The following is a 21,610-nucleotide window of genomic DNA, read 5'->3' on the forward strand; positions in this document are numbered from 1 at the left end:
AAAGGATAACTCTCAATATATAAGTACACATATAATGCAATATAAACTGAATGAACAGAATGAATGCATTTATCTGGGTATTTATAGAAAGAAATAAATGATGGCCGTCTTGGTCGCAAAACTCGAAAGTTTGATGTGATAGACATCAAACCATGCCTGCATTAAATAATTCCTTAAATGTCCCATTAAATGTTTCTTTAAATACCACATTAAAAGCTATGCTTTGTACTATAGACAAGGAGATATATCTTATCACTAACTTTTCGAGGTTAACTTTAGCACATGTGTGCACTGCCTGACATGCTCATGATTGCAAACTAAGTTGAGCCTTACAATGTCGTCCAATCTTTCCCCCGATTATCCGGATAAAGTCCTTACCCTTGAGACAAAGACCCCTACTTGGACCTAGTTCCCGTCTTTTGGCTTTATCCTAGCATTATCCCCGACTACTAAACTTCTCAGCTCTTGTCCGAGCTCGCCAACTTCTTGAACTCGGGTCTTTTGCCCGAGAGTTTTCCCCCAAGATGCCGTCAACGACATTAATGTTCACTAAGCACGACAATCTATATTGTGAACCCAACTTCTACTGTCATAGCATCAGAATGAAATTACTCTCCTAGAACTCGATCACCAAATATCCAAACTCATCCCCTTCATCTCGACTTACAGATTGTTCAATCTCCTCCTCGGACATCAATTACCTCGATTACCTTGTTAACTATCCCCAATAACTTGGTCTAGACAGAGCCGTACCTGTGTTGAATGAGGCCTGAAACGAAAATTAAAAAATGGGCAATCTTGTTGCAGTAATAAATATAAAATTCAATTTTCAAATAACAAATATACTAATAAATAAAAAAAATATATCAAAACCAATATATTACATCAATAACAACTCAACAAATATTTAAAATAACTACATAAAAACTACTCGTCTAGCTGTTTTAGAGGCGAAAATATTTATCAAATCTGTGTAGTCCAAGAAAATTTCGAAACAAACTCAAGTCAAAATTATTGTGTTTGATAATTAGGGTTTATTAAATATTTATATATACATTTCGATCTTTTCGAAAATCTCGAACTTTCAAATTTTCATTCTCGAACTTTAATATTCAAGCAACAGTTCGAATAACTTGTGAATATGTTTGAACATTTCGAGCTGAACTCAAACAAAAAAATTTAGAATTTTCGAGTTTGACTTTGTTTAGTTCGTTTGTATCTCTAATGTTTTTATACATATCTTTTTTTTAATCAGCAAATCAAAATTATACTAGTCGATATTATTGAGAATAAAAGTTCACTGGACTTATATTATATCTCCTGATTTCCCTAACAATTATTATATCTCATGAAGAAATAAATTGTTCAAACACTGAAAGTAATGTAATTTAATTCGAAAAAAGGTTAAATTTAAATATGCATTCGAATTTTCAAACATATTTGCATTCGTGCTGACCAGCCTTCATGCAACCTAAAAATGTTTATGGCTTAGAAATTGATTCGAATTCATTATAGAGTTTACTATATTTTTTCTTATCTATCAATGAAATTTTAAATTTCGTCTATAAAAAATTAAGCAGGTATTTTATGATACGCTCTTATGAATTTATATTCGTATGACGGATCTACTCGATTCATATTTGGAGTCAAAAATAATACTTTGTCATAAAAAATATATATTTTCATGTGTCTGATCGAGTAAGACTTGTGTTTTATTGAATTAATATTAGAGAGTTTTTCGAGAGTTTTTGTAAAAATAATAATTATAAAACCATGCCTTCATTAGTTTCAAACGCTGACAGGGAAACCTTCTCTCCTCAGATATACTACAAAAATCTATGGTCACGCACTCGTGAAATGACATCTGCCGCTTTGTGCAGAGGTCTCTTTGCCCGTCGCCTCCTTAATTCTTCTTCGCCATCTCGTTTCCAAAAATCCCAATTCTTTACCTCTCTTATTAGCGTAAGTTCTGTAATTTTTGTTTATTTTTTTTTATGTTTGTTGTGGTTAATCTTGTTACTGGTGCCAGTTTGACGATGAATTTGCACTTTTTCCATGGAGGCAATTTGATTTTCTTGCGAATTCTCTTTGAAAGGATTGTTGCTTATCATAAAGAATATCATAAAGAATGTATAGGTTTTGATGAGAAAATCCCTCGCCTTTTGCTGTGTAGTTCATGGATCGCGTGATGTTTAAACTTTGGGGATGGTGGTATAACTTGTCCCAAAATGATTAATAGCTCAAGGTTTTACTTTCAAGGGAAAGGGATGACAATTTATTAGATATGTTGTGTTGCTTTTGTGTCCTGTATGAATTTATTTTTCTTATGGATTTCCTAAAAGGATTGTGTTTTATATCCTGATTGAAAATTTTATTCATTGGGAATATAGTTTTTTCGGTTGGAGTAGGTACATAACTTTAATTCCAGTTCGGAATAATTGGGAATTAACCAATATAACCCTTTGTTCCGGTATAAAGAGTTATTATACTGTTATAATTGCTATTCAATTGTGAATCTATGATGGTTAAAGCTCTCTGTGTAATTCTTGACTTCTTGACATTTTATTTTGAATATCTTGATTAAGATGCGGAGAAAATTGTGTAGATGCTTCCCAAATATTTTACCCTCAAAATTTTTAATGAGAGCTTTACCCTACAGCGTTGCATTTCAATCCAATTAAAAATATCTGAATTTTTCTTCATTTGGAGTCATTTATTGCAGTTAATTCTTCTCTGTGTAAATTTTGGGAATTATCATCTAGTTCTTGACGGGTGATAGATTGATTATCCCTTCATGCAGAAGAAACCATCTCAACCGCGATTATTTTTCCCCCATTTGGCATATAAGAACCCCGTCTCCATTTCTCGTAGCATGTCTTCAGCTGCGGTGGCATCTCAATCTTCATTCTCCATGCAGTCCTTGTCGACTAATGAGCCTGTTGTGTCAGTTGAGTGGCTCCATGCCAACATTCGAGAACTTGATTGGAAGGTTTGAACTATTGCTTTTTTCATTGTACTAAAGTCATATAAATTATTGTGAATGTTTGTTCATTAAATTCGTTTTGGGATGTATGGAACATTTTCCTTTTACATCTTGGATAGTCTTTATTAGAATTATAGTCTCAAAGATGATTTGTTTTCATGATTGTAAAGTATAAGATAGTTATTTTTTACGATCCATTTAGGCAAGGAATCAGCTTAGAGCGGGTACACAAATGGTTCTAAGATTTTGTAAAAAAATGTTTTGGAAATTTCAGTCTCAAAATAAAACAAGGTTTACCTTCATAAATCTTCTGAGTTGTAATAACTCATCTATGTCGGGATTCGGAAGCACTTGTGTAAGTTTCAAAAGGAGCTTTTGTAAAACTCTATAAAAGAGTTTTGATTCTTGGCAATTAGTGGACCATATAGTTACTTCGTCATAAAATTGCGAGATATGAAATAATATGGTAATAATAATAACTAAGGCAGAGATATTGATTCATAGAGGTCTAAAGCCCAAAACACCTATGTCCGCTCTTATTCCATTTGGAAGGAACTCATTAGTCTTCTTCGAACAATACTAGAGTGGTCTAAGACCACTTGGGAATCTTTCAGCCGAGCTCTCAATAGTGAACAACAAACAAAATCATATGAACAACACTTATATGTTATGTCTAATCAAGTAACTGTTTACTTGGACTTGTTTATAAAACAAATGTTTGAAAGTATGATTCAGGACCAAACTAAGTTGTTGCTAGGATCAAGCTTTTATCACTAGGCCAAAAGTTATAGTTATTAGCTAAAACGTAACTTTATTTCCTTATACTTGTGGCAGTGCAGAGCCCCATACTAAGCAACAGTAGGACATGAGGGGCTGCACCGATGTGGGTACCAATGAGTTGGGTTGTTAGGTCCATGAATTCGAGAGTGGTTTTGGGGTCGTGCCTCACTGCTGGTATTGTATCAGACCCTCGAGGTCAGTCTTACCATTTTCATGCAGTTAGTGTTGTCCCCAACAGAAACAGTCTTCCTCATTAAGATCTTACGTCCCTCTTTTACGGTCCACCTAGCCAACAAGATCAAACGGCGCAGCGTTAGTAACATAATATACGAGAGCATTTCCTAGGAAATCACTCATCTCAGTCAGTACTTTTCTCACCTGTGCACACTTAACTCAACAATCCCCCCAATAAGTATATAAATATGCTTCTTGGGATATGTGAATCCATGACCTCTTTCTGATACTGGTTGTTAGAATCAAACGTTTATCTTATCTCTAAGCCAAAAGGTATAGCTGTTAGCCAAAGTGCAACTTTATTTCCTTATACTCTTGGCAGTACAGAGGCTCATACTAAGCGACAGGTGAATATGAAGTGTTGCACCGATGTGGGTGTCAATGTGATGGGTTGTTAGGCATGTGAATTCGAGAGAGGCTTTGGGGTAATGTCTCACTGCTGGTGTAGTATCAAACCCTCGAAATCAGTCTTACCCTGTCATTAGTGTTGTCCCCTTCAGAGACAGTCTTACACGTTGAGATCCGACGTCCCTATTTTACGACTCACCTAGCCAACCGGATCAAACGGCAACGTTAGTAGCATGACAAACAAGAGCATTTCCTAGGAGGCCAATCATCCTATTATTTCTCTCACCCTTGCACACTTAACCCAACATAAGTGTTGTTCAGTCTAGCCTGAGTACAACTCGATGTATGTAGGATGGCAGTGAATAAATAGAATTAATGACTTGTCAAGTCCCAGGAGTCTTGGTTGTTTATGCTCAGGAAACACTAGAGGCAATCGGCAATAAAAGCTTGACTAATTAATATTTCAGTCGTTTGCAAAGCTTCATAATGCTTAGTATTCATTGGAAAATATCTTCAAAGATTGGAATTAAATTATCAACGTCCATCTCATTTTATTCTGTATGAACTGGGCGAAATTGCCTTGATGTTGTTGTACACCCAAGTAAAAAAAAGATAGTTGAGATATAACAATGTTTGAAGGAAGATAGTAGAATAATACCATTACGGCCTTGAGATTGACCTTGGCATATTTTTTCTCATTTCATTATTTTAAAATTTGCCCGACTATTACTTTTAAAAAGCAAATATGTGTTGGGCCCTTGCCTATAATAGTTATTCCCGTCCTTTTTTTTCGAACTTTAATTCACAACTTTGCTTGAAATGACTGTATCACTCGGCAAGAATCAATGCACGCTATCAATAAAAACAAAGTCTTTGTACTGTATTTTGGTTGACACACTCCATGGTCCTCACAATAGTATTTTGAATTTTTGCAGGTTTTGGATGCATCCTGGTATATGCCAGATGAACAGAGGAACCCACTTCAAGAATACCAGGTTTTTGTAGATCTTTAATATGTAGTTTTCTTTCAATTTCTAGCTTCTAGATCATAATACAATAGAATATGCCTGGATGAATTAACTTTTAAGAAGAAGTATTCTTTGTTCTTCATTTGCAATCATTTGTTGACATTTTTGTTGACTGGAGGTAGATGGTTACAATTCCTGTCTGGTACTGAACTTTAAACTGTTTAATTCCTTATTAGATTTTTAATTGTATGTCACCTTTTTGTTTAACAGGTTGCACACATACCTGGTGCGCTTTTCTTTGACGTTGATGGTGTTTCAGATCGTACCTCTAATGTAAGATGCCATGTATTCATTCAGAGAATATCACATATTCACTGATTCTGTAAACATTAAATCATTTTTGTGTATGATTATCTGTGGCATAATATAGATTTATTTTTCTCACAGTAATATATATTTTTTGTTACATGTGAGGTTTCAATTTTTCTATCCCGTGATATGATACAGTCACACAACATATAATACAATGATGACTGATGCCATAGTGCTGCAAGTGGACCCCTGCATTAGGAGAGTGATCATTTACATACTGTGTCTTACGCAGATGTGAATTGATTAAATATTTCCAATTTCTAAATGGTTTTACAGTTGCCACATATGTTGCCGTCAGAAGAAGCATTTGCAGCTGCTGTTTCTGCACTTGGCATTGAGAATAAAAATGGGCTTGTTGTTTATGATGGAAAAGGAATTTTTAGTGCAGCTCGTGTTTGGTGGTGGGAATTTTTGCTTCACATACAAAACAAACATCGAAGTTTAAATTTCAAGATTCTCCTTCATCAAGTTTACAACGATCAGTTTATTTTCATAAATAATAGGATGTTTCGAGTATTTGGGCATGAAAAAGTATGGGTTTTAGATGGAGGTCTACCTAGATGGCGTGCTTTAGGATTTGATGTTGAATCAAGTGCATCGAGTGATGCTATCTTGAAAGCCAGTGCTGCCATTGAGGCAATAGCGAAAGTGTACCAAGGACAGCGGGTAAGTTGTTTTAACATGACAAATTTTACTTCACCGAATCCTTCTTATGTGTGAGTTTGGAGTTAGCTTCATGTGAAACTGACTCGTGTGTGAGGTATCTCTTATGATAAATGATTATTGATGTCACTCGCTTCAAGAATAGAAAAACACTTGATTATTTTCAGGTTGGGACGGTTACCTTCGAAACCAGATTTCAGCCACATCTAGTTTGGGCACTTGAACAGGTCTATTTCTTCCTTGGGTTCTCTAAGTTTGCTGGCAGCTTTATTGGGTGCTATGTTGCACCTGATTGTTGTAGCATAGAGTTTGTTCTGTAGAATGACGCCCCACTCTCCCGAGTGATTCTGTTGTATGAGAATTATAAGATCTGGGAAGTCGTACCCTTTTTATTTTGCTCTCTTTAATGCAGGTTTTTAACCCAACATAATTCCCCTTGATTGCCGATTATAAATGAAGTCCTTGAATAAGTACACTTGTCATAAGTGTTGTATCATCAATGGTCTGTCATCATACGACTCAGAAACACCAAATATCAGTTATATGCAACATAATAATAATAGGCCTATGACGCCTCTGGGTCATAAAAGTCAAAACACAAATATCAAACATATCATAATGGTGATATCGAATACTGTAAACAACCCTAGCATAAAAATCATCTCTTATTTAATATGATGGATCTTCCACAGATAAGATTTCACATAATAACTGCCGTTTTTCAATACCTGCCACGGTGCAATTCCACACACGATATTTCACATGATACTTGTCGTGTTTAGGGTATATGTGAAATTGCATATTATACACATCTTACAGTACTTGCACTCATCAGATATGCAGCTTAGCACATGCCATGATGCATGTCCACGGATATTATGTCTGAAATCTTTAATAGTTGGGATTTAAAAAGTACTTTTTTAAAAATCTCTCTATGGAGGATTCCAACATGGATCCTTTGCCAATGATGTTGGAGGATTCAAACATGTTGCTCTTTTCTTTTACAATGTATATATAATTTTATGTTTTATTCTATTCGTTTATCTCACATCACAATGGTTCTTGATTTTCTCACTACCCTAAAAATAAAGTAGACCTCACAGTATTGTCGATTCCTTGATTCCTAAAACCAATCTTATATATTTAAAAGAAATATAATTGATCATTAAACTTAATTCCAGTTTTTTCATAATAAATAATAAGCATTATTCAGTTCAGGCCGTTACATTAAGCATATATTATGTATCATTGTTTTATGCTATTTTCTTTGGAAGAGTGGCTTTATGTATATGTCTCTTGTTAGCATTGCTTGTAAAATAATTATTCCATCTTTTTTTAGGTTTTCATCTGTGATAATTAAAGGCGCTGATTAAATAGGATAAAGGCTTTGACTGATGAAAGCAGTGGCTGATCCAGGAATTTAATTGGGGGACAGAAACAAAAAATTTAAACAAAATACAAATGTTAGGTGGATTAAATTATAATTACAAGAAATTACAATTTAGGGGTCGGGCACCCCTGCTGGCCCCCTCCTCCACTGAAGAAGGGCTAAAAGTCCTAACAATCATTTACTTTTCGGATTTCCAGGTGCAGAGGAAATTTCAACTTGTTATATGTATCTGTACAGCTTGACTTGTATTTGTTTCAATGTGTCATACAAATTGGTTCTTGTTTCCACGGCCTCCCCTTTTTAGGAGCAGGATGTCCACTCATTGTGGTGGGTTGGGATGGGATGGGATGGGATCATTGGGGACTCACATTTGTCAGAACTGATTATCTCTGTTATGGTTATTCTCTATCAGATTTAGTTTGACAAATTTATTTTTGTACTTGCTTCAAGACTTCGAGTTACAGTTTCCTTTGTTATCAGGTTCACCGTAACATTGAGGAGCAGACCCATCAGCATTTGGATGCGCGCTCCAAAGCCAGGTAATTTGATTTTGTACGAAACTTGATTTTATAAATTTGATGTGATATTTCTTGTTTCTCATGCTCTAGTTCTTTTAGATTAGTTCCTCGCCAAATTACTGTATTCTAGACAAATATTGTATCTTTTTTGTTCAATCAAACTAATGCTAGTTACTCTCATTTAGGTAGCTCTGTATTGGATTTCTTTTTGTCAGTGCCAAAGATGCAAATATTAATTTGTGATTTATGCCATGATAGTGTTCTTGACTACTCCTTTTCATACTTTGAGTGTGTGTTTTTGTTTCGACTCCTCTCAAGTATAGCCAGCAAAATCTCAAAATAGTTTACCAAATTTTAATTGTGCTTCATGATGACTCTCTGTCCTTCAAATTCATACCCAAATGTATTTAACATATTTGTTTTCCAATAGGTTTGATGGGGTTGCACCAGAGCCTCGTAAGGGAATAAGAAGCGGCCATGTTCCTGGCAGTAAATGTGTTCCTTTTACCAAGGTAAAGTAGTGACTGCTATTGGATTTTAGGATTTGTTGGATCTGTTCTTTTAGGGAATGGGTGCGGCTTCTTGTATGTCTTATCTATGGGTGCGCTAATGAAATTTCAGAATTTGAGTTCGAGCTCAATTTGAAGCCCGAAGGGTCCAATATTTTGAATTCATGTTAGGTTCATTATAATTGAACCCAAAATTGAGCTTCTACGAATACTCTTTTTTTCTATTAGTTGAAACCTTTCCTTTCAACTTGACTAGGAGTTCGAATGCCTAACCTTTTTTGTAGAGTTCAATTTAAAAATAAGTAAATAAACTACTGTAGTTAGCACTGAATATTTACATTAAAGGATACAATACTTTTATCTTTGGGTATATTTTTCTTTCCCAAAAGGTAAATTAAAATCACCAACTCTAAGAAACATACTTCCATAACAATGTCCCAACAATATATTGAGAGGGCTTTGTATCAATATTCCATCACATTCCTTAGGATGTATTCAGTCGATTACAAGCACCATAATTCCAAAACTCAGAGTGTAGAAAGCTTACAATGTTCTATCAGCTACTTCTTTGCATCTTGATCTGACACAATTGTCCTTGGCACACCTTAAGAGTCTCACAATCTCTTGAAAATTACAAATCTGCAACATGGGAATCATGGTCTGTGCTGTGATATGGAATGAACTATGTCATCATTGAAAACTTGTCCACAACGACAAACACAAAATCCCTACCTCAAACTAGACTCAGGTAAACCCAAGACAATCCAAATTTCACTTGGTGTATGTGAAGGTGTACACGGACCATAGCAAGTCTCTAGACTTGGCTGCTGTGATGCCTCATTTCTTGTCTGGCGAAAAGAAAAGTGTTCTCAAAATTTCCGAAACCATTATATCGCTCCCATGTGACCCTCTTATGTGTAGCTCTCGAACTGAACCCCATGGAGACATAATTGAATTCACTATGAAGGTGGTCCCCGTGCCTATAAAACTTGCCTTGAGATCTAATAAGGCATCCTTATTAGGCAGTTCCCTTATGTAAAACCTCGATTTTTCTTAATAATATATAATTTATAGGTTTAAAGTTGAATAATGTATTATGGGCCTAAAACGATTTCTATACTACACCAAAAAAATACTCTAGAATATTGAATGAAAACCTAAACTTAAGGCCCAATAATACTAATTAGACCTTCGGTGACTTATTATAGAGTGAATCGGGTCATTTAATTAAGTCATCTATTCTTGGACTTTAATCAAGTCGATTCTCTTCAACTCTTTTCCGTAAATCGACAAAAGTTACTTTCTTGGTCATGTAACTCTTGAATTAGCCGATTAAGAGCCTCTTTGGATTTGGTAAACTTCGCTCTTGTGATTGGAACTCCATTATCAACTAAAGGATCCCAATTTTTTTTTTGATAGGAAACATATATTTTATTTAATGAAAAGAGACCATTACAATAATAAGCGGATGGGTTTTCCGCGAGAAAAAAGAAAATACAACAATTAAGTCAATACGTGACGAACTTCCAATCCCTAACCACATCTGAGATAAGTAGATGTCCCAATTCTTTGATATTTCTTGTTGAATGCGCTACCCTGAATCGCAACACTTCCCAAACTTTGTCTACCGAGTCAGACGAGTCGTTGAAGATTCTTTTATTTCTCTCGAGCCATAACGTCCAAAACGTGAAATGAACGACCATATACCAGAAAGTCGTCACTTTAACTCCCTTATGAAAGCAAGGATCTATGATGAACATATCTTTGGCTCTCCTTGGAAAAACCCAAAATAAACTCAGCTCTTGCATTACCTTGATCCAAACGCTTCGTGCAAACGAACAATGTACCAATAGATGATCCTGATCCTCTTCGTGATTTTGACATAAGCAGCACCACTGTGGCCGTAAGGCACATGATGGCCATCTTCTTTGCACTAAATCAGAAGTCTGCAACTTGCCCAGAACGACAGTCCACGAGAAAATTTGAATCTTTTGCGGGATAGGCACTTTCCAAATATGTTTAAATGGGCAGAAGACAGGAAATTTATGGAAAGGAAAAAATGACTCGTAACAAGAGCGAACAGAGAACGAACCCGTAGAATCCCCCAACCACACCCTACTAGCCTCCGCACTCAACTCAATTCTGACCGAATGAAGTACTCCCAATAAATCACCAAACTCCCTGAGTCCTATCTTATTAAAACGTCTCCTAAAGCGCACGTCCCAACGATAATTACTACTTACTCCTACATCAAGAATCTCCAAAAAATTTCGAATTGGTTTATTGATGACGGTGCAAATCCTAAACAAAGAAGGAAAGCGTTCTTTGAAAGAAAGATCCCCTCCCCACAAACATCATCCCAAAACCTAATGTAATTACCCCCTCTCAGAATCAACCCACTCAATTGTTGAATTGCCGGGAAAGAACGGGAAATAAATTTCCAAGGGCTTCTGAAAGTCGCGTTTCTGGCCAATCCCAAGTCCCATCAATTCTCTTGAAGACCATAAATGCTCTTAACTACGTTCTTCCACAACTGCTCCTTTTCCTCTGTCCCTCGCCACCACCATTTCCCTAGTAGTGCTTTATTTCTCAACCCAATATTCCCCAATCCTAGCTCTCCCCTATCCTTTGGTCTGCATATTTGGTCCCATCCAACCACGTGACAACTCTTATCCCCGTCCGCTCCATCCCACAAGAAATCTCGCATCAGTTTTTCCATAATTTTTGCAACTTTTGCTGGCACCCGAAACAGGGACATGTAATAAGAAGGCATTGCGCTTGACACAGATTTGATCAGTGTCAACCGACCACCTTTGGATAAGAATGATTTCTTCCAGCTTGAGAGTTTTTTTGTCATTTTTGTAAGGACAGGTTCCCAGAACTCTAGGGTCATAGGTTTCCCTCCCAAAGGTAGCCCAAGATACTTAATCGGCCAGTCATCTTTTTTGCACCCAATCTCCTGGGCCAAGCAACCCACTTCATCTTCCTCGCAACTAATCCCCAACACCACACTTTTTTGAAAGTTGATCTTTAATCCCGATTTCCGCCCAAATGATTTGATTATTTCCACTAATTTTCTCACATGTTCTTCCGTTTGTACTAAAAACAAAGTATCATCAGCAAATTGAATATGAGAGATTTTCAAATTACCCCTACCAACCACCAATCCTCTTATCTCATTCAACGCCTTAGCCCTGTCAACCAACCTACCCAAAGCGTCAACGACCAAATTAAAAAGAAAATGTGACAAAGGGTCTCCTTGTCAAAGTCCTCGTTCCCCTTTAAATTTCCCCCTCGGTTTTCCGTTAATAAAAATTGAAAACGAAACGTTAGACACACACCCTCTTATCCACCTTCTCCATCTTTCTCCAAATTCTTTTTTTCCAAGCACAAAATCAAGAAATCTCCAATCAACGTTATCATACGTCTTTTCCAAATCCACCTTAAGCACCCACCCTTTTTTTTTCTTCTTCCGATATTCTTCAACCACTTCATTAGCAACAAGACAACAATCCAATATCTGTCTTCCTTTGATAAAAGCACATTGATTTTCTACGATTGTAAGGCTCAAGACTCTTTTAATTCTGTAAGTCAACACTTTGGCAATTATCTTGTACAGACACGTTGTGAGGCTTATTGGTCTAAACTCATTGATCTTAATAGCATATTGTTTCTTGGGAATGAGGCAAATGTAAGTTTCATTCGTGATGCCGTTCACCACTCCCCCTTCATAAAATTCAGCAAATACCTTCATTAAGTCCTCTTTAACCGTATCCCAATTTTTTGGGAAAAATGCCATTGTGAATCCGTCCGGACCCGGGGCTTTTGATCCTTCACTATCAAACACCGCTTTTTTGATTTCCTCCTCGGTAAAAAAAATTTCCAGCTCATCTCTTGCACTTGTATCCAAAGGGCACCACTCTAGCCCATCAAATCCTCCCCCTTCCCTCTCTGATCGCCTATATAGATGCTTATAAAATTTTACAATGTTATCCTCAATCTGTTTCTTTTCTGTAACCAAAGTCCCATCCTCCAACTCCATCTTATCTATAATTGATTTATTTCTTCTGTTGGTCAACAATGAGTGAAAAAACTTAGAGTTTTGATCACCTTCCTTCAACCACTTCACTTTCGCTTTTTGACTTTCCAATTGAAACTTTTTGAAGGTCAAATTTTCCAGCTCACACTTCGCTTCTCTTCTTTCTGAATTTAAATTTTCAGTCCAACCTCCCTCGGCTTCTAACTCATCCAAAAACTTAACCCTATACGTCAACTCCCCCAATCTGACCCCCACATTACCAAAAACTTCTCTGTTCCAGCTTGAGATATCGGCTTTCAGTTTTTTTAGTTTTTTCATAAACTTGTATCCCTCCCACCCTTGCTCCTCCCCTTCATTCCACCAATTTTGGACCAAATCTTTAAAATTATGATGCGACAGCCAGACATTCTCGAATCTGAAAGAGCCAGGTCCCCATTTCACCTTTGTGGTGTCAAGTAACAACGGGTAGTGATCCGATGTAATTCTAGGTAACACCTCTTGTCTGAAATTAGGAAAAATGTCCCTCCATCCATTCGCAATGAAGTATCTGTCTAATCGGCAACAAATCGGTTCATCCCTGAAATTAGACCACGTGTACTTAGCATTCATGAGTGGGGGATCATAAAGTCCCATTATCGTATCAACATATCAAAACATAACATGCTAGTAGTGTTTGAAAGGCTGTTCAACTTTTCTCCCGTGTTTCTGACCACATTAAAATCGCCTCCCAAACACCACTTACCCCCGCATATAGAGCTCAGTCCTGCCAATTCATCCCAAAATCTTTCCCTCTTTCTCGGCTTGACAGGTCCATAAATTGCTGTGAACCACCACATGTTATCATCATTGGCCTTTATTTCAATTGACACCGAGAATTCGCCTATCAAATTACTGTTGACCACCACCACTCTCGGATCCCACATCACAAGTATACCTCCCGAGCGCCCGGCCGACGGTAAACAAATTCAATCCACAAATCTCGATTTCCACATACTAGTCACAAGCCATCTGTCAATATGTTCTTTTTTAGTTTCCAGAAGTACCACAATATCTGGATTTTCCTTGCGTATCACCCTTCGTACCAATTCTCTTTTCCTCGTATTCCCTCCGCCCCTGATATTCCATGAGAAGATTTTCATAACAAAATTCTTGGACCCTTAGAGGACGAACCTCTCTCGTAATTGATACCACACTTCAATCTATTCAGCTCTTTCGTCAACGTACTGGTTGGAATCTTCCCCTCCACCCCGCTTAAACCATCTTCACAATCTGCAATAATCTCCGATGCAACCCTCCCTGCCCTCTCCACCTGTAGCCCCTAGGAATGATCTTTCCCGTAACTCGGCAATTCAACTACCCTCTCACCCCTTCCTCCTAAAAGTCCACTAGACAATCCCAACGCATTGAATGACACAGGAAAGTATGGATGAAGTTTGAAAGAATGGTTTAGAAATGAAGAATGAAAGTTGGTTAGTACCTATCCCACAGCAAATTTCGCATTCTCATGTAGATGTGAATCGGCAAGTGATACATTCCCCTTTGGTGAAGAGAACATCTCCTGCATGATTTCAACTTCTTCTACACCTTTGTTCGACTCTGCTGATTTCATTGTGCCTTGACTATCCGTATCTGAGAATTCAAAGTCGATATCATTCCCGAGCGAATCATCCTCCGAGCCGTCAAGCTCCCTTGCTGCTCCGCTATCAAAATTATTAATCTCGTCATCCTCGTTTTCTTCATTGCTGCCGAAGTAATCGGCCATCTCTTCATCATCATCAATCTCCTTTCCTTTTCGAACACTTGAGTTCCCAATTGAGCTTCGTAGCTTATTGAGTTGGGCCAAATGCACCACATTTTGAATATAACAGTCACAAGCTTGCAATTGGTCAATTTCTGAACTGTCAGCAGTGGTCCGCGACCAAATGGGGACATTGAATGTGTTGGGAGGTTGTCAAGCTTGCTCCACTGTGATTTTGCAGTTAATATGTATAGCTAATTGATTGAGGAAAAAACTACTGTTCTGAATTACTTATGCTCAAATCTTTTTAGTTTAGATTCTGTAGCTTGTGTGAAAGAAAAGAGTAATGTCCCGTCTTTGATAAGCTGATGAAATAGTTTCCAAACATATTTTGCTTATGGTGTAAATCGGTGTGCTCTTCATATTGTGCATGATCTCAAAAGAACTAGGGTCATAGTTCTGAAAATAATGCGTGCGTGGAAAAGTTGAGATTAGTAGTATTTTTTGCTTATGGTCTTGCTAAAGCATTTCCAATGTGTTCTGCGTGTTTCATGTTAACCTGTTTGCAATTCAGGATAATGTTGTTTCAACTCTTGCTAAAAAAAAATTTGGACTCTTATCATTCTCATATTTTCCATTTCCCCTTGTTATCACAACAGAATCCACGAAGAGCTTAAATCAGTTTTTCTTCGACATTTTTCACAGATGCTGGACAACTCGCAGATGCTTTTGCCAGCAGACGAGCTCAAGAAAAGATTTGAACAAGAAGGTTAGAAATCATTCTCTAGTCCAAGTGAGTTGCTTAAGTATATTTCACTGGTCACTGATACACTACTGCTTTGAATAGGTTTTAAATAAACTAATAAATAAATTTGACTCTGGCACTTTATCTTTTGCAGGAATCTCATTAGAAAGGCCTGTCCTGACTTCTTGTGGTACTGGTGTTACCGCATGCATTCTTGCACTGGTGATTCCTGCTCTTATCTTTCTTCAGCACCCCCATCCCCCATCGGAAAATGAAATGGATACCAATTTTGTCCCCAAGAAGTCGAAATTGTTATTTACGACAGTATACTCTCTCGAGTTTATATAACCAGAGGTAGAGAAATTAACACATATAGGTTTCGTGTTCCAGGGTCTTCATCGACTTGGGAAAGCTGATGTTCCTGTATATGATGGATCGTGGACGGAATGGGGAGCTAAACCCGATACTCCTGTTGCTACTTCCCAAGAGTAGATGAAAGAAACGATTTAAATGGCCATCAGCTTAATGCACATTTCGAGGGTTGACTGGTTCACTAGTTTAACAGTGATTGTTATGGTGAAAAAAGAAGGTAAAAGTGATTGAAAGCTGAAGAATGGAGTGTATTTATGTTACGCAGGGAGAAACTTATTGTAGCTATATAGAACTGTTCTTCATACTCGAGATTGGCATGATTTGGCCACACAAAAAGTTTCTTTTTTTTTGTTGATTGGTGGAGCGGGTTGCTGTCTGAACTTGATAATTTATTACATTTGTTGAAGCATCAAATTTTTCTTGGACAAAGTTTTAATAGTCGTATGTTTTTATGCAAATTCTAGTGATGAAAGTTTTTTTTATATATAAATATTACTGATTAATAACAAATTAATCAAAAATACTAAAATGGATTAAAAAAAGCAATTTTTAGTCAAAAGCTAATAAAAAAATTAATTTTATTTATTAAAAAAAAATAATTTTATTTATTAAAAAATTTATTATCACTTTCAGTTCTATGTACCTAGAAAATTTTAAGATTTTTTTTCATATAATGTAATGATTTTATTAAAAAATCTATAATTTAATTTAAATCTTGTAGAATTTTAAGGTTAAGAGTCATTAAGTAAAGAGAATAAAGTGTAGTTTTTTAAGAAATAAATTGTTTTTATCAATTATATCTAATTTTTTTTATTAAATCATAATTTAAGATTTTTTTTATTATGTTTGTTGTGAGATTATTAAACTATTTAAGAATTAAGCGATGTTAATGTTTTTTGGATCATTTTTTAATATTATCAAATATTACAATCATTGATATATATTATAAATTAAAAATAAAAAATCAATTTCAGAATTCAAAAATTGCTATAACATTAATGGTTTTTTTGTTTTGATTTCAAACTATTATAAAAAATGAGTAAATGAGCAATTGTCCATATATGAAAAATATGAAGAAGAAAAGAGAATGTATATAGAGATATATTTTAAAGAGAAGAAAGACTGAGACAGATAGATAGATGAAATGAAATAAGAGAAGAGGCAAGGTGGGAAAGAGAGCTTGTGTATGAATTAGAAGTTTTAAAAATCAATCCAAATATTTGAGTTGAAGCAAAGACAGTTTTTTAGAATTTACAGTTGTATCTTAGATTTTAATATTTGTAAGTTAATTAACTTCATGGATTCATTAAAAGTCTATTGAAAATTTGAATATATCTCGACTTTAATAGAATTTTTAAAATTCAATGTTGAATATTACTTGACTTTTTAAAACTTTATGAAATTTTATTTTGGATATCATTAGATTTTTTATAGAATATATAAAATTCTTAATTGAAAAAATTGTTGGTTAAAACAACAAATAGAATACTACATGCAACAAATATTGCCGAGAGATGACAGGTTTCATTTTGTATGGGTTGGGACCGGTATGAATTTATGTTCAGATAGATCTAGGTGGGTCACAAGTTTTTTAAAATCGCAACGGTTTGAATCTGAAGTTCTAATGAACCCGACACATTGTCATCTCATTCATAAATATGGTTTAATAATATAATTCTAAATGTAGTTTATAACTATTTTATGATTATAAATTAATTTCTATAAATAATTGTGATATAGTTTGCTTAANTAGAAATTTGATTTATAAAATAGATTAATTATGTAAATAAAAAAAGAAATATTCTATGAATATTTTTTTTATAATAAAGTTAAGAGTAGATTCTTGACTGAGTTGTGTATTTAGTGATGAAATTACAATATTTGGATGTAAAATCTACACTCAAGCAAGATAATTTCAGTTCATTCTCCAAGCAAAACAAGTTTATACTTTGATGCATGTAGCTTTTCAATTCTAACACTTTCTTTATTTTTTAGGGGAAACAAATCTTTTGTTAGAAAAAACATTCCCATCCTAACAAATGCTTTACACGGGTGGCATGTTGTATGAACCGAGTTGCTAACCAAATGCTTCACCACAGCCTAACCCCACTGTAACAAAAGTTGAAATTGTTTTTTCAATCTTTTATACTTCATGCATCACTTGATGATTTTAACCATCAAGAAAACATGGAATCTTGCTTCATATGCTTGTGTAAATAATCTATCATTGTGATTTCAACAAGAAAAGGTAAGTGGGCACTTTATTCTGATGGCAAAATGAAACATAAAAAATTATAACTTATACCAACGAACTTCCTGTTTACAAACCCGAATGGGACATGTTGAATGACACATTCTGAAAAATAAATTAGAACTTCGTCTAGTGCTTCATGCAGCAACTGGAATGGCTTCGTCGAGGGCAAGAACACCAGGAAGTTCTTTACCTTCCAAAAGCTCCAAACTGGCACCACCCCCGGTAGATATGTGGCTCATAACACTTGCCACTCCAACTTTCTCCACAGCTGCAACAGAATCTCCGCCACCGATGATTGTTGTGACTCCCTTCTTACTAAGTTCTGCTAGCTTGTTTGCAATTGCCTACAAGCAAAAATCATATGAACAAAAACAACATCATGCATTGTTTTGTGGAAAAGAAAAGTTGAAGTAAGTTGAAACGATAAGATTTGAGATCATTAATAAGCGATGATGTCAAATAAAGCTTCCAACTAATGTCAGATAAGCACATTATATTGTTATGCTTCCACATAAGAAGTCAGAAAATTTGACCAATTGACTTTCTTTGTTTGTCAGCAGATAGAAGTATTGTCAAACCTAAAGTACATACTTCTGTTTTTTGCGGGTAAGTGAAAGCTTAGTCGAGACTCGAGAGGGGGCACTCTTGTCGGACAACTACTTTCATTTGTAGTTTAATTTTGAAGTACCGTTATTGAATTTGATCTTAAAATTTAATGCATATTTAACAACACAAAATGACAATCGACTGCTTGTATTAATTAAAAAACCCCCTGAAAAAATAGCTTAGTCAGGACGGTCGTCTTGTCGGACAACTACTTTCATTTGCAGTTTAATTTTGAAGCATAATATTGATCTTGTACCATTATTGAATTTGATCTCAAACTTTAATGCATATTTAGCAGCAAAAAATGACAATCAACTGCTTGTATTAATTTAAAAAAAAAAAACCCAGAAAATTTTGGTTTATGATTATAAATACCTCAGTGCCAAAGGCAAACTTTTCAAACTCAAACACTCCCATTGGACCGTTCCAAATGACAGTATTTGTAGTCTCCAGGGCATCACTGAATGACTTGATAGAATCTGGTCCAATATCCAATCCCATCCAGCCATCTGGTATAGCTGATGATGGAACAACCTACAAAATACAAACTCGGTTCAGATCTCCACATTTAACGATAATTGGAGATCACAAGAAGATATTTATATAGCTGTGTTTGACCATTAAAAAACAAGAAAATGTGAGTCCGGAAGACAGGTAAAGATTATGGAGAAGGCTTGTGCAATAGGACCTTGCTATCTGCATCCGGAGCAAACTTGTCAGCTATGACTACATCAGAAGGTAGCAAGAGATTCACTCCTTTTGCCTTGGCCTTTGCGAGAAGCGTTGTTGCAAGATCTAACTTGTCTTTTTCTACCAACGAAGATCCTACAGATAGGCCTTGGGCTTTATAGAATGTGAAGATCATTCCTCCGCCCAACAGCAGTATATCACACTTCTCCAGCAGTGATTCAATCACTCCATTCTTAGAGGAGACCTTTGAACCTCCGACAATTGCAGCAAATGGTCTCTTTGGGATTGAAACTGCCCCAACAAGATAGTCGAGCTCCTAAGTAGCAAGAGAAAAGTAAAAGGCTGAAGGGCAAGAAATTAAACAACTATAAGTTTATGGGACAATCACCAGGATACATCAAGAGTGTGATAAACAAGAAGGCCTCACTTTTTGTAAAAGGAAGCCAGCCACCGAGGGCCTCAAGAATTTTGTTACTCCTTCAGTAGAGGCGTGCGCTCTATGTGCAGTACCAAAAGCGTCATTCACAAAAAGATCAGCCACTGAGGCAAGCTTCTTTGCAAACTCAGGTTCATTCTTCTCCTCCTCTTTGTAAAACCTCACATTCTCGAGCAAGAGGACTCCACCTTCCGGTAGTGCAGCCACCAATTTTTCAACTTCTGGACCAATACAGTCATCAGCTTTCACAACCTATTTCATTATGCATCGACAGAGAACAGCTCAGTTCACTTCCATTTCATTTTATGCAAAAACAAGTAAGCAAGGGTCCAATTAGCTTTAGTCCATATATTGAAATACAACCTAGTCTGTTATTCACAATTTCCAACAAATGAAAACCTGAATGCCAAGCAATTCTGACAGCCTGGGAACAAGGGGTGCAAGACTATATTTTGGAGTCACTCCCTTTGGACGTCCCTGAAAAGCCATGACAAGGGGTCCCAAGAGATATCACGGACATGTATGGACTAAAAGCACATTTAATGCATAAACTTGATTCCAGTGGCATCGCACAAAAAATGGTAAAGAAACACATATGATTTGTGATGCATGGAGAACAAATGACGAAAAACAAGTAAATATATCAACCGGTGATGGATAGAAAACGGGAACATACATTGATTGAGTACAATAAATTGCAATGAGAAACCAAGACCATTTCACCCCACTATTTGCACACACTTCTAGAACTCAAAACAGAAATAAATCATAAATGATCTGGTTCATTAGATTGAATTTGACCCCATCTTCTTCATTATCAATACATCTCAATAATTGTTGTTAAGTCCTAAAATCAGTATTTTACATGTTACAACTCAAAATGCAGAATCCAGATGTAGATTGTTGCTGCCAACACCATATCACATACAATTTAATCGGAAAATAAATACTGGTCCTCGACCACAGTAGAGTGGTCGATGAGCAATAAGATTAGAAAGTTAAAGCACATACTAGTGATTCTAATTCAATCAAAACCAGGTGTAACCCGGAACAGAACTTCGAATAGTACAAAACACTCACCAAATGACTGGAAAGAATGACTTTAGCACCGTTACTTATCAGATGCTTAATAGTGGGGATAGCAGCTCTGATCCTAGTATCATCAGTAATTTTCTGGTTATCATCAAGAGGGACATTAAGGTCAGCCCTGACAAACACCTTCTTGCCCTTGAGATCAGCGGATGTGAGATCACCAACGCTTTTCTTGGCCATGGATACGACGCCCCTCACGGGTTTGGCCGAGGAACCGTTAAAAGATCCCATCTTGGTGGTCACGTGATAGCGAAGAAGAGGGTCAACAGCCGCGGCGGCGAATCCCAGGCGATGGATAGGTGTTCTGCCGATGAAATGAGAGATGGGGGCATTGAGGTAAGACCTGGAAGTGGAGGTTGAAGCCTTGGGAATGCCACAAAACGCAGGAGAAGCTGCTGTGGAAGCCATAAAGCAGTAGTCTCACTTGCTCCAATGCGTGCGTAGGAAGAACGGGAAGCCTTGGGAACGCCCCTCACTGGCTTTTCAACATTTTTCCTTGGGTAATAAAAGCTATGGCTTTTTATGCTGTGAGAACTAAGTTTTAGAAATGTTTGAAGCTCTTCTTTGAATTATAATTGTGTTTATTTCGGCAATTAACTTTGGTGGCATGAAATTCGACAAATTTTATAAATGTTCAATTTTTAAATCTTAGCAGAAAATGCTCAAAATAATATTACGATGACTAATTATATATTTTATAAAACAGTCATATAGGCTAGTTAAATGTATATAATAACGATCACGTGTGTGTATAATGTCGTAAAAAATAGTTAGAACACAATGTTGAGTGATTTCTAGTATTTTTTAATCAATAATCGACGAAGTGACGATATCTTTCTAAGTTTATAATAGCAAAGCATTCTGTATGAGTTT

General features: G+C 36.2%; 2 protein-coding genes across 4 annotated transcripts; one reads left to right on the forward strand and one right to left on the reverse strand.

The window, feature by feature from the left end:
- Window positions 1–1,787: 1,787 nt before the first annotated feature.
- Window positions 1,788–16,090, forward strand: LOC140976823 (thiosulfate/3-mercaptopyruvate sulfurtransferase 1, mitochondrial-like). 3 transcript variants are annotated; one of them, XR_012175325.1, is made up of 12 exons: window positions 1,788–1,962; window positions 2,801–2,989; window positions 5,281–5,340; window positions 5,584–5,646; window positions 5,962–6,086; window positions 6,189–6,351; window positions 6,516–6,575; window positions 8,219–8,277; window positions 8,687–8,768; window positions 15,248–15,335; window positions 15,442–15,509; window positions 15,678–16,090. XR_012175325.1 is itself a non-coding variant. In XM_073441166.1 (12 exons), exons 1-12 carry the CDS (start codon window positions 1,858–1,860, stop codon window positions 15,777–15,779), a joined length of 1,140 nt encoding a protein of 379 aa, XP_073297267.1. In that variant the 5' UTR covers window positions 1,788–1,857; the 3' UTR covers window positions 15,780–16,084. The 3 variants fall into 3 exon arrangements, 2 of the variants coding, with proteins under 2 accessions (XP_073297267.1, XP_073297268.1); XM_073441166.1 differs by having other exon boundaries at window positions 15,248–15,311; window positions 15,678–16,084; XM_073441167.1 differs by lacking the exons at window positions 15,442–15,509; window positions 15,678–16,090 and having other exon boundaries at window positions 15,202–15,311.
- A 1,809-nt stretch (window positions 16,091–17,899) lies between these two features.
- LOC140976824 (phosphoglycerate kinase, chloroplastic-like) lies at window positions 17,900–21,224 on the reverse strand. The gene is made up of 6 exons (XM_073441168.1): window positions 20,726–21,224; window positions 20,045–20,122; window positions 19,637–19,897; window positions 19,208–19,525; window positions 18,895–19,053; window positions 17,900–18,257 (listed from the first exon to the last, which is right to left on the reverse strand). Exons 1-6 carry the CDS (start codon window positions 21,143–21,145, stop codon window positions 18,048–18,050), a joined length of 1,446 nt encoding a protein of 481 aa, XP_073297269.1. The 5' UTR covers window positions 21,146–21,224; the 3' UTR covers window positions 17,900–18,047.
- Between the last annotated feature and the right edge of the window lie 386 nt (window positions 21,225–21,610).

The sequence above is a fragment of the Primulina huaijiensis genome, chromosome 5 (genome assembly GCF_012295235.1).
Source record: "Primulina huaijiensis isolate GDHJ02 chromosome 5, ASM1229523v2, whole genome shotgun sequence".
In the NCBI taxonomy this organism is placed as follows: Eukaryota; Viridiplantae; Streptophyta; class Magnoliopsida; order Lamiales; family Gesneriaceae; genus Primulina; species Primulina huaijiensis.